This window comes from Ranitomeya variabilis, chromosome 6 (assembly GCF_051348905.1).
Source record: "Ranitomeya variabilis isolate aRanVar5 chromosome 6, aRanVar5.hap1, whole genome shotgun sequence".
Taxonomy (NCBI): Eukaryota; Metazoa; Chordata; class Amphibia; order Anura; family Dendrobatidae; genus Ranitomeya; species Ranitomeya variabilis.
In genome coordinates, this window is record NC_135237.1 from 181,046,406 (window position 1) to 181,059,042 (window position 12,637).

The window sequence follows — 12,637 nt, forward strand, 5'->3', positions numbered from 1 at the left end:
TTAAAATTTGACCAGTGATTTCTCATTTTTACAACAAAATTTACAAAACCATTTTTTTTAGGGACCACCTCACATTTGAAGTCAGTTTGAGGGTTCTATATGGCTGAAAATGCCCAAAAGTGACACCATTCTAAAAACTGCACCCCTCAAGGTGCTCAAAACCACATTCAAGAAGTTTATTAACCCTTCAGGTGTTTCACAGCAGCAGAAGCAACATGGAGGGAAAAAATTAACATTTAACTTTTTAGTCACAAAAATGATCTTTTCGCAACAATTTTTTTATTTTCCCAAGGGTAAAAGGAGAAACTGGACCACGAATGTTGTTGTCCAATTTGTCCTGAGTACGCTGATACCTCATATGTGGGGGTAAACCACTGTTTGGGCGCACGGCAGGGCTCGGAAGGGAAGGAGCGCCATTTGACTTTTTGAATGAAAAATTGGCTCCAATCTTTAGCGGACACCATGTCGCGTTTGGAGAGCCCCCGTGTGCCTAAACATTGGAGCTCCCCCACAAGTGACCCCATTTTGGAAACTAGACCCCCCAAGGAACTTATCTAGAAGCATGGTGAGCACTTTAAACCCCCAGGTGCTTCACAAATTAATCCGTAAAAATGAAAAAGTACATTTTTTTTCACACAAAATTTCTTTTAGCCTCAATTTTTTCATTTTCACATGGGAAACAGGATAAAATGGATCCTAAAATTTGTTGGGCAATTTCTCCTGAGTACGCCAATACCTCATATGTGGGGGTAAACTACTGTTTGGGCACATGGTAAGGCTCGGAAGGGAAGGAGCGCCATTTGACTTTTTGAATGAAAAATTATCTCCATCGTTAGCGGACACCATGTCAGGTTTGGAGAGCCCCTGTGTGCCTAAACATTGGAGCTCCCCCACAAGTGACCCCATTTTGGAAACTAGACCCCCCAAGGAACTAATCTAGATGCATAGTGAGCACTTAAAACCCCCAGGTGCTTCACAGAAGTTTATAACGCAGAGCCATGAAAATAAAAAATTATTTTTCTTTCCTCAAAAATGATTTTTAGCCCGGAGTTTTTTATTTTCCCAAGGATAAAAGGAGAAATTGGACCCCAAATGTTGTTGTCCAGTTTGTCCTGAGTACGATGATACCCCATATGTGGGGGTAAACCACTGTTTTGGCACACGTTGGGGATCGGAAGGGAAGTAGTGACGTTTTGAAATGCAGACTTTAATGGAATGCTCTGCGGGCGTCACGTTGCGTTTGCAGAGCCCCTGATGTGCCTAAACAGTAGGAACTCCCCACAAGTGACCCCACTTTGGAAACTAGACCCCCAAGGGAACTTATCTAGATGTGTGGTGAGCAATTTGAACCCCCAAGCGCTTCACAGAAGTTTATAACGCAGAGCCGTGAAAATAATAAATGTGTTTTCTTTCCTCAAAAATATTTTTTTAGCCCAGAATTTTTTAATTTTCCCAAGGATGACAGGAAAAATTTGACCCCAAATGTTGTTGTGCAGTTTCTCCTGAGTACGCTGATACCCCATATGTGGGGGTAAACCACTGTTTGGGCACATGCCGGGGCTCGGAAGGGAAGTAGTGACGATTTGGAATGCAGACTTTGATGGAATGGTCTGCGGGAATCATGTTACGTTTGCAGAGCCCCTGATGTGCCTAAACAGTAGAAACCCCCCACAAGTGACCCCATTTTGGAAACTAGACCCCCCAAGGAACTTATCTAGATGTGTGGTGAGCACGTTCAACCCCCAAGTGCTTCACAGTTTACAACGCAGAGCCGTGAAAATAAAAAATCATTTTTCTTTCCTCAAAAAAGATGTTTTAGCAAGCAATTGTTTATTTTCACAAGGGTAACAGGAGAAATTGGACCCCAATATTTGTTGCCCAGTTTGTTGTGAGTACGCTGATACCTCATATGTGGGGGTAAACCACTGTTTGGGCGCACGTCAGGGCTCGGAAGGGAAGTAGTGACATTTGAAATGCAGACTTTGATGGAATGGTCTTCGGGCGTCACATTGCATTTGCAGAGCCCCTGATGTGCCTAAACAGTAGAAACACCCCATAAGTGACCCCATTTTGGAAACTAGACCCCCCAAAGAACTTATCTAGATGTGTGGTGAGCACGCTCAACCCCCAAGTGCTTCACAGAAGTTTACAACGCAGAGCCGTGAAAATTAAAAATCATTTTTCTGTCCTCAAAAAAGATGTTTTAGCAAGCAATTTTTTTTTCACAAGGGTAGCAGGAGAAATTGGACTCCAATATTTGTTGTGAGTATTCTGGTACCCCATATGTGGGGGTAAACCACTGTTTGGGCGCACGTCAGGGCTTGGAAGGGAAGTAGTGACATTTGAAATGCAGACTTTGATGGAATGGTCTGCGGGCGTCACGTTGCATTTGCAGAGCCCCTGATGTGCCTAAACAGTAGAAACACCCCACAAGTGACCCCATTTTGGAAACTAGACCCCAAAAGGATCTTATCTAGATGTGTGGTGAGCACTTTCAACCCCCAAGTGCTTCACATAAGTTTATAACGTAGGGCCGTGAAAATAAAAAATAATTGTTCTTTCCTCAAAAATTATGTTTTAGCAAGTAATTTTTTATTTTTGCAAGGGTAACAGGAGAAATTGGACCCCAATAGTTGTTGCCCAGTTTGTCCTGAGTACGCTGGTATCCCATATGTGGGGGTAAACCACTGTTTGGGCGCACGTCGGGGCTTGGAAGGGAGGGCGCACCATTTGACTTTTTGAACGCAAGATTGGCTGGAATCAATGGTGGCGCCATGTTGCGTTTGGAGACCCCTGATGTGCCTAAACAGTGGAAACCCCTCAATTCTAACTTCAACACTAACCCCAACACACCCCTAACCCTAATCCCAACTGTAGCCATAACCCTAATCACAACCCTAACCCCAACACACCCCTAACCACAACCCTAACCCCAACACACCCGTAACCCTAAATCCAACCCTAATCCTAACCCTAATCCCAACCCTACCCACAACTGTAACCCCAACACAACCCTAACCCTATCCTTAACCCTAACCACAAGCCTAATCTTAACCCTATTTCCAACCCTAGCCCTAATTCCAACCCTAAGGGTACCGTCTCACATAACGATTTACCAACGATCACGACCAGCGATACGACCTGGCCGTGATCGTTGGAAAGTCGTTGTGTGGTCGCTGGGGAGCTGTCACACAGACCGCTCTCCAGCGACCAACGATGCCAAGGTCCCGAGTAACCAGGGTAAACATCGGGTTACTAAGCGCAGGGCCGCGCTTAGTAACCCGATGTTTACCGTGGTTACCAGCGTAAAAGTAAAAAAAAACAAACCGTACATACTCACATTTCGGTGTCCTTCAGGTCCCTTGCCGTCTGCTTCCCGCTCTGACTGAGTGCCGCCGTACAGTGAGAGCAGAGCGCAGCGGTGACGTCACTGCTATGCTGTGCTCTCACTTTCCGGCCGGCAGACAGTCAGAGCGGGAAGCAGACGGCAAGGGACCTGAAGGACACCGAAATGTGAGTAGGTTTTTTTTTTTTACTTTTACGCTGGTAACCACGGTAAACATCGGGTTACTAAGCGCGGCCCTGCGCTTAGTAACCCGATGTTTACCCTGGTTACAAGCGAACGCATCGCTGGATCGCTGTCACAACGATCCAGCGATGACAGCGGGAGATCCAGCGACGAAAGAAAGTTCCAAACGATCTGCTACGACGTACGATTCTCAGCAGGGTCCCTGATCGCTGCTGCGTGTCAGACACAGCGATATCATATGGATATCGCTGGAACGTCACGGATCGTACCGTCGTAGCGATCAAAGTGCCACTGTGAGACGGTACCCTAACTCTAATTCCAACCCTAACCCTAAGGCTATGTGCCCACTTTGCGGATTCGTGTGAGATTTTTCCGCACCATTTTTGAAAAATCCGCAGGTAAAAGGCACTGCGCTTTACCTACGGATTTACAGCGGATTTCCAGTGTTTTTTTGTGCGGATTTCACCTGCGGATTCCTATTGAGGAACAGGTGTAAAAGGCTGCGGAATCCGCACAAAATTGACATGCTGCGGAAAATACAACACAGCGTTTCCGCACGGTATTTTCCGCACCATTGGCACAGCGTATTTGGTTTTCCATAGGTGTACATGGTACTGTAAACCTGATGGAAAACTGCTACGCTGCGGCCAATCCGCTGCGGATCCGCGGCCAATCCGCTGCGGATCCGCGGCCAATCCGCTGCGGATCCGCGGCAATCCGCTGCGGATTCGCAGCCAAATCCGCACTGTGTGCACATGCCCTAACCCTACCCCTAACCCTAACCCTACCCCTAATTCTAACCCTAGTTCTAACCCTAACCCTAGTAGAAAAAAAAATATATATATATTTTATTTATTTTTATTATTGTCCCTATGGGGGTGATAAAGGGGGGTCATTTACTATTTTTTTATTTTGATCACTGTGATAGGCTATATCGCAGTGATCAAAATACATCTGAAACGAATCTGCCAGCCGGCAGATTCGGCGGGCGCAGTGCGCATGCGCCCGCCATTTTGGAAGATGGCGGCGCCCATGGACGGACACCGGGAGGCCCGGTAAGTATGAAAGGGGGGTGATCGGATCACGGGGGGGGGGGGGACCGGAGCACAGGGAGGGGGGACCAGAGCATGGGGGGAGCGGACAGGAGGACGGAGGAGCGGACAGGACGACTTAGGGGGGTGGACCACATAACGGAGGACGGGGGAGGAGATCGGTGGGTGTGGGGGGGGACAGATTAGGTTTTCCAGCCATGGCCGATGATATTGCAGCATCGGCCATGGCTGGATTGTAATATTTCACCGTTTTTTTGGGTGAAATATTACAAATCGCTCTGATTGGCAGTTTCACTTTCAACAGCCAATCAGAGCGATCGTAGCCACGAGGGGGTGAAGCCACCCCCCCTGGGCTGAAGCACCACTCCCCCTGTTCCTGGAGATCGGGTGAAATTGGAGTTAACCCTTTCACCTGATCTGCAGGAGCGCGATCCCTCCATGACGCATACGCTGCGTCACAGGTCGGATTGGCACCGACTTTCATGACGCAGCGTATGCGTCAAAGGTCGGGAAGGGGTTAAATTTGGGTGTTTCTTGATTTATTTTTTTTTATTTTTCCAATAAAGTCACAGTAATTTAAAATGTAAATACATATAAATTTGTAATACTTCTATGCTTCTTTAAAAAACTAACTTCTATTCTTGCATTCCACAACATTTTTATTTTTCCTGCAACGGAGCAAAGTGATGGCTTATTTTTTGTGGACAATATACCGTATAACTTTTACTATTTACATTTTGGGATTCAAAAGAAATTCTGACATTCTTTTAGGTTTTATTTTACACCCTTCACTGTGTGGGAAAAACACTGCTTTTTTTTTCTTTAATTCCAAAAAATATCATTTTGTAAGAGGGAAAAAATGATTTTTATTTCACTTCTTTTTGTCTCTGAGGACACTTTTTGGTATTTAGAATCACAAAGGCTTTGAGCATGTGATTGTTACTCTACTTACAGACATCCTAGTAATCCACGGCTCTGGCACGGCTGACCAAGCCTAGGAATATTTCAGATATGGGGCCTTCATTTCAATCCTAAATGTCATGTAAAGCTATGAGCACCCCTCCACCTCATTGTGGGAAAGGTGAGAATAGGATCCCAGAGGGCGTCCGCTCCTCCTCTGAAAGCCACTGAGGAGCTGGGGTTGATACGGACGTCTGGATCGATGGGACAATATGGCTGGGATTTGAGGTCCCTCTGATCACTACCATTACCGCAGGGAGTTTACCTGTCGTTGCTTGGTAATTGCTACAGCCATCAGGGACACCAATATAACACTTCAATTAGAATACTGTAAACAGCGCCCTGCTATACTGACTGCCATACCGGGGGATAATCAGGTTAAGAAGTTTATCATCTCACAAGTCAAAGTTTCCTGTTCCAATTCATTTTTACATGACATTCAAGACATTGTGATTTTGGGGAGTGTGGCCCTGGTAAGACAAGAGACTGAAAGGGGTCATGTGGAAAAGAGCAAATGGAAATCTGGGGTTTATACTCACTTGTAGCTCTCAACTTGTCGACAAGAAGAAACCGTAACAAAAGAATCTGTTTTAGGACTGTACTTCAGGGGACCTGGTAAGAGAAACCCGGGCAGGTAACGTCCAAATGCATAGCTCTCCTGTTCAAAGAACATAAGCATCCCATCCATGGACTGAATACAAATCAAATCTCGACCTGGGGAAGAAAACAAGATTTTATGAATATTTGACGTCTTGCTTTGCCCCAAAAATATTAAATACAGAATGATCCTTGAACTTAATTTTGCATTCACTAATCACATCCAAAATGATATTCCGCAAGTTTTTCTGCCTTTAATCAGCCAAAACATTACAGGGATTGTCCACTACTTGGTCAACTCTTCATTCCTAATTCTTGGAACCGTTAAAATAATAACTCTTATACCTGTGCGGTTCCAGCGGTGTCGGCACTCACATTCCCGGGGCTCATGTGAGGTTGTAATGTCATTTGAGCCCCTGACCTGATCAGTACTGGCATCACTATTCCCAGCTTCAGACAGTGACACCAGCGCTGATTTGGGACCGAGTTCATGTGACGCAGCAACTGCATGTGAGCCCCAGGAACGCCGACATTGCTGGAATGGTGGCGGCACTGGAGGGGAGTATAAGGCTGCGTGTCCACGTTCAGGATGGCCGGCGGTATCGCCGGAGCCCCGCCCCCTTTTTGGACGCGATGATGCCGGATGTGTTAACTGTACACATCCGGGATCATCGCACCCCTCCCATAGGGCCCTGTGTTATGCCTTGCGGGGACGCTGCGTCCCCGCGAGGTGTACAGACATGCTGCGATCTGAAAAGACGCGCAGCATGTCCGGAATCGCAGGCCCGCCGCGTGCGGGTTTCCACGCATAGTGGACACGGGATTTCAAAAAATCCCCTCCACTATGCTGGAACATCTGGACGCTGCGTGTTTGACACTGCAGCTCTGCGCAGCGTCAAACAAGCAGCGTTTACTGACCGTGGACACACACCCTAAGTGTTTTTATTTTAACGGGGCCAAACATGGGGAATGAGAAGGGGTTATCCTAGTAGTGGACAACCCCCTTTAAGTCCACAATTCATCATTTGCGTTTTTTTATGTCCATTTCCTTTTTTGTTGCGGTTTTTGGCACCAAATTCTTCAAAATGGAGCATGCAATGATTGGCTTTTTTTTCTATCTTGCATTGTTTTTGTGAGCGTTTGGTGAAAAAATAGCACATTTCGCTAAACTTTTAACTCCTTCATGACGGAGGTAGTTTTCGGTCAATATGGCCATGTAAGGGCTTGTTTTTTTTCTAGGACAAGTTGTACTTTGAGCGTTGGTTTTAACATATCATGTACTGGAAAACGGGAAAAAAGTTCAAAGTACAGTGAAATTGCAAAAAAAGTGCAATTCCACAATTAATGTTCACTAAATGCTAAAACTGACCTGCCATTATGATTCTCCGGGTTATTATGAGTTCATAGACACCATACATGTATAGGTTCTTTTTTTTACATAAGTGGTGAAAAAAAATTCCAAAGTTTATGTTAAAAAAAAATTTGCACCATTTTCCAATATCCGTAGCGTCTTCATTTTTCGTGATCTGGGGTTGGGTGAGGGCTTATTTTTGCGCACCGAGCTGATGTTTTTAATGATACCATTTTGGTACAGATACGATTTTTTGATCGTCCGTTATTTATGCAATGTTGCGGTCACCAAAAAAAAACGGAATTCTGGCTTTTTGACTTTTTTTCTCATTACTCTGTTTAGCGATCAGGTTATTTTTTTTAATTGAAAGATCGGGTGATTCTGAATGCGGGAATACCAAATATGTGTATGATTGATTTTTTTATTGTTTTATTTTGAATGGGGCTAAAGGGGGGTGATTTGAACTTTTATATATTTTTTTTTTTTTTATATTTCTAAAATATTTTTTTTTTACCTTTGGCATGCTTCAATAGTCTCCCTGGGAGCTGCCATAACCCGATCGGCTCTGCTATATACAGGCGATGATGTGGTCACCTGTATGTAGCAGAATTGCTGACTTGCTATGACTGCCAACCACCGGGCGGCGCTCATAGCAATCCGGCAGTGACAACCATAGAGGTCTGCTGGAAACCTCTGGGTTGGCATGACAACGCATCGGCGACCCGCGATCATGTGACGTGCATTCCGGAGGCGCGTGTTAAATGCCGCTGTTACAGTATGACAGTTAATGGGTTAACGCGATTGCGATTCCTCCCATGGCTGTTAGCGGCCGGAAAAGATGTGGGCTCACCGCCGGAGTCCACATTATACTGTAGAGGCCATTATACTGTATGGAACAATATATGGGGCCCATATACTGTATAGAGCATTATATGGGGCAATATACTGTATGGAGCAATATATGGGGCCCATAATACTGTATAGATCAATATTTTGTACCCATAATACTGTTTGGAGCAATATATGGGGCCCATTATACTGTATGGAGCACTATGTGTTGTCCATTATACTGTATGGAGCAATATTTGGGGCCCATTATTATGTATGGAGCATTATATGGGGCCGATATACTGTATGCAGCATTATATGGGACCCATTATAGTGTATGGAGGACTATGTGGTTCTCATTATACTGTATGGAGCAATATATGGGGCCCATTATATTGTATGGAGCAATATATGGTGCCCAAAATTCTGTATGGAGGACTATGTGGCACCCATAATTCTGTATGGAGGACTATGTGATGTCCATAATTCTAGATAAAAGACTATGTGGTGCCCATAATTCTGTATGGAGGACTATGTGGTGCCCACAATTCTTATCTGGTCATGGTGTGGTGGTATTTATTTCCTGTATGTGGTATTATTTGCTCACTGTGTAGTGATATGTAGTCTGGTCACAGTGTGGAGGTATTTGTTCCTTGTGTATGGCATTTTTGTTCCAGGTAAGTGGATTGTGTTGTGTATGGAGGCTACGTGTTCTCTTTTATATCAATAAGGGGAAAATTCTTGATTTCCAATCGAGAATAAATACTTGGATGTTTAACCCCTCCTTGTGCTGTGACTATTACACAGCAGCAAATATGCACTTACAGGTGTTCTATGGTGAAAACTAGGGTTGAGCGACTTTTGCGTTTTTAGGGTCGAGTTGGGATTTGCGAAACCCGACCTTCTCGAAAGTCAGATCGCGTGAAATCGGCCGATTCTACTGTAAAGTCGGGCTCCAGACCGGAACACGAAACCCAATGCAAGTCAATGTGGAGTTGTTGTTGTGTTTGGTTTTATTTTATTTTTTTTCCTCTCTCTCTCTCTCTCTCTCTCCGCAGAAACCAGGCCGGAACCTATGTCATCACGCTGCCCACACTCCTTAATTGGCTGAAAAAATGGCACTAAACGCGTCATACGAAACGCGACTTTGGCGCCAAGATCGCGTACCGCTTGGCCGACCCCACACAGGGATCGGGTCGAGTTTCATGAGACGCCGACTTTGCCAAAAGTCGGCGACTTATGAAAATGAACGATCCGTTTCGCTCAACCCTAGTGAAAACAAGTAATCACCTATCCTAAGGTCATGTTTACAAATTCAGTATCTGGTCAGTATTTTGCCTCAGTATGTGTAAGCCAAAACCAGGAGTGGGTGCTAAATTCAGAAGTAGTGCACATGTTTCTATAATACTTTTCCTCTGGCTGTTGTACTCCTGGTTTTGGGTTACAAATACTGATGTAAAATTCTGACCAAATACTGAACGTGTGAACATGGCCAAATGATAATTAATAGGGTTGAGCGAAACGGATCGTTCATTTTCAAAAGTCGCCGACTTTTGGCAAAGTCGGGTTTCGTGAAACCCGACCCGACTCCAGCGTGGGATCGGCCACGTGGTCGGCGATCTTGGCGCCAAAGTCGCGTTTTGTATGACGCCTTCCCCGCCATTTTTTCAGCCAATTAAGGAGTGTGGGCAGCGTGATGACATAGGTTCCGGCCTGGTTTCTGCGGCATCATAGAGCCATATTACCGTTTGGGCTGCAGTGATTTCAAACACAACACATGCTTTGCACGGAGGGGAGAGAGGGAGAGAGAGAGAGAGAGAGAGAGACTAAATAATCTACATTGACTTGCATTGGGTCTCGTGTTCCAGTCCGGAACCCGACTTTACAGCAGAATCGGCCGATTTCACGCGATCCGACTTTCGAGAAGGTCGGGTTTCACAAAACCCAACTCAACCCTAAAAAAGCTAAAGTCGCTCAACCCTAATAATTAATAAATCATGGATTGATGGGGGTCCAACTGCTGGGACCTGCACCAATCTGCAGAATGTGCAACTTTTAGGGTATGTGCACACGTCAGGATTTTGTCAGGATTTTGTCAGGCTTTTTTATCAGGTTTTGTAGCCAAAACCAGGAGTGGGTGATAAATGCAGAATTGGAGCATATGTTTCTATTATACTTTTCCTCTAAGGGTATGTTTCCACGGTAAGTAAACGCTGCTTGTTTGACGCTGCAGCGTCAAACAAGCAGCGTCCAGATGTTCCAGCATAGTGGAGGGGATTTTATGAAATCCCGTCTCCACTATGCGTGGAAACCCGCACGCGGCGGCCCTGCGACTCCGGACATGCTGCGCGTCTTTTCAGATCGCAGCATGTCTGTACACCTTGCGGGGACGCAGCGTCCCCGCAAGGCATATCACAGGGCCCTATGGCGAGGGGTGCGATGATCCCGGATGTGTACTGTACACATCCGGCACCATTGCGTCCCAGAAAGGGGGCGGGGCTTAGCGCCGAGCGGCTTCGCCGCTGCGGCGATACCGCCGCCCCTCCGGACCGTGGAGCCATACCCTAATTGTTCCACTCCTGGTTTTGGCTACAAATCCTGATGAAAAATCCTGACAAAATCCTGACGTGCGCACATAACCTTATCCCCATTAGTATGGAGCGTCATATACGACTCAACCACTGGTCCATTCATTCCCTAAGGGGATGTACTTGGCTTTTTTTCTGAAAGCCCTCAAAGAGGATGAATGGAGCTGCAGTCAGGCCTCTCATCTGTCGTTCCATTTTAAAATGGGGATTATTGCGGTTTTCAATGCTGGGATTCCATTGATTGAAGTTATCACATACCTAACCTGTGGATGGTTGATAACTTGTTTTCATCAAAGAACCCTCTAGCTGTCTGCTTTAGCAAGGCAAGCTGTCAAAAATGGGGGGGGGGCCGTTTTCTTTTTATTATTTATTTAAATAATAATTTAAAAAAACAGCATTAGGACCCCTCTATTCTTGATAACCAGCCTTGCTGAAGCTGACAGCTGAGGGTTGCTGCCCCCAGCTGTGAGTTTTGCCTGGCTGGTTATCAAAAATACAGGTTACCCCATGCGTTGTTTTTTTTTATTATTTATTTACAGCGCAGGAGCCGGCTAATGAATACTCCCATCAGCTGCTCCTGCTTTCGCTGTTATTAGCAGCAGCAGGTGTTGGATGATGGGAGCAGAAGTCCCATCAGCTGACACCAGTGACCAGAGGTAAACTTTACACCTCCAATCACAGCTGAGCGCTCACGCTATCTTTTGACAGCTTTCGGAATGGCGGGGGTGATTTCACCTCCAATCAGAAGCGGTGTTTGCCACGCTATCAATCCCAGAATTGTGGGGTATGCTTTTTAATTTCACTGCATTTGGAATTTTTCCCCTTTCCCAGGATATTATGTGGTAAAATGAATGGAGCAGTTCAAAAGTACAATTTGTCCCGCAAAAAAAAAGCCCTCGTGTCTATGTGAACGGAAGAATAAAATACATATGGAAGAAGAGGAGGGAAAAGCAAAAACGGTAATATGGCATGTTAGGAAAAGGTTATGTGGTTCACTTGGTGCTAAAAGTCCCCAGATATCAATCAGAGTCAGCATTTGGGAGATGGGCTTAAAACAAATCTGAAGCAAGGAGGCCCCATCACACACAGAACTTATGCTCTGCTGCTGACATTCTCCATTTTGGTTGCATGAAGCCGAACTACATAATAATAGGCAGGTGTTTTTGATGTTGTAGGTGATTTGTGCATATATGCATGTATTTATGTATATATGTATATATGAATACAGTTCTGTGCAAAGTTTTCAACAATTGTGGAAAAAATACTGCAAAGTAAGAACGCTTTAAAAAAAAGAAATGTTCATGGCTTATTTTTCTCAATTAAGAAAATGCAAAGTGAATGAACAACAGAGAAAACTAAATCAAACCAATATTTTGTGTGACCACTCTGCCTTCAAAACAGTATCAAAGCATTAGTTCTTCAAACATTTAGGCTATGTGCACACGTTCAGGATTTCTTGCAGAAATTTCCTGTGCAAAACCGGACATTTTCTGCAAGAAATAGGCATGCGTTTTTACCACGATTTTACCGCGTTTTTACATCGTTTTTGGTGCGTTTTTTTTGGCGGATTTTTCCGGAGGTTCCTAATGCAATAATATAGTGGGAAATACGAACATGCTGCGTTTTTTACCGCAATGCGTTTTTTTCGCGGAAAAAAACGCATTATGTGCACAAAAATTGCGGAATGCATTCTAAATGATGGGATGCATAAGATATGCTATTTTTCGCGTTT

General features: G+C 44.9%; 1 protein-coding gene across 4 annotated transcripts in view; it reads right to left on the reverse strand.

Annotated features, from left to right (window-relative positions):
* The window catches only part of BBS9 (Bardet-Biedl syndrome 9), a 594,435-nt gene that overhangs the window by 415,869 nt on the left and 165,929 nt on the right, over nucleotides 1-12,637 (reverse strand). For all 4 annotated transcript variants that reach the window (XM_077269285.1, XM_077269283.1, XM_077269284.1 and 1 more), the window contains one exon: nucleotides 6,081-6,255. In XM_077269285.1, the coding sequence (XP_077125400.1) occupies nucleotides 6,081-6,255 (175 nt within the window). The remainder of the gene's footprint in view (nucleotides 1-6,080; nucleotides 6,256-12,637) is intronic.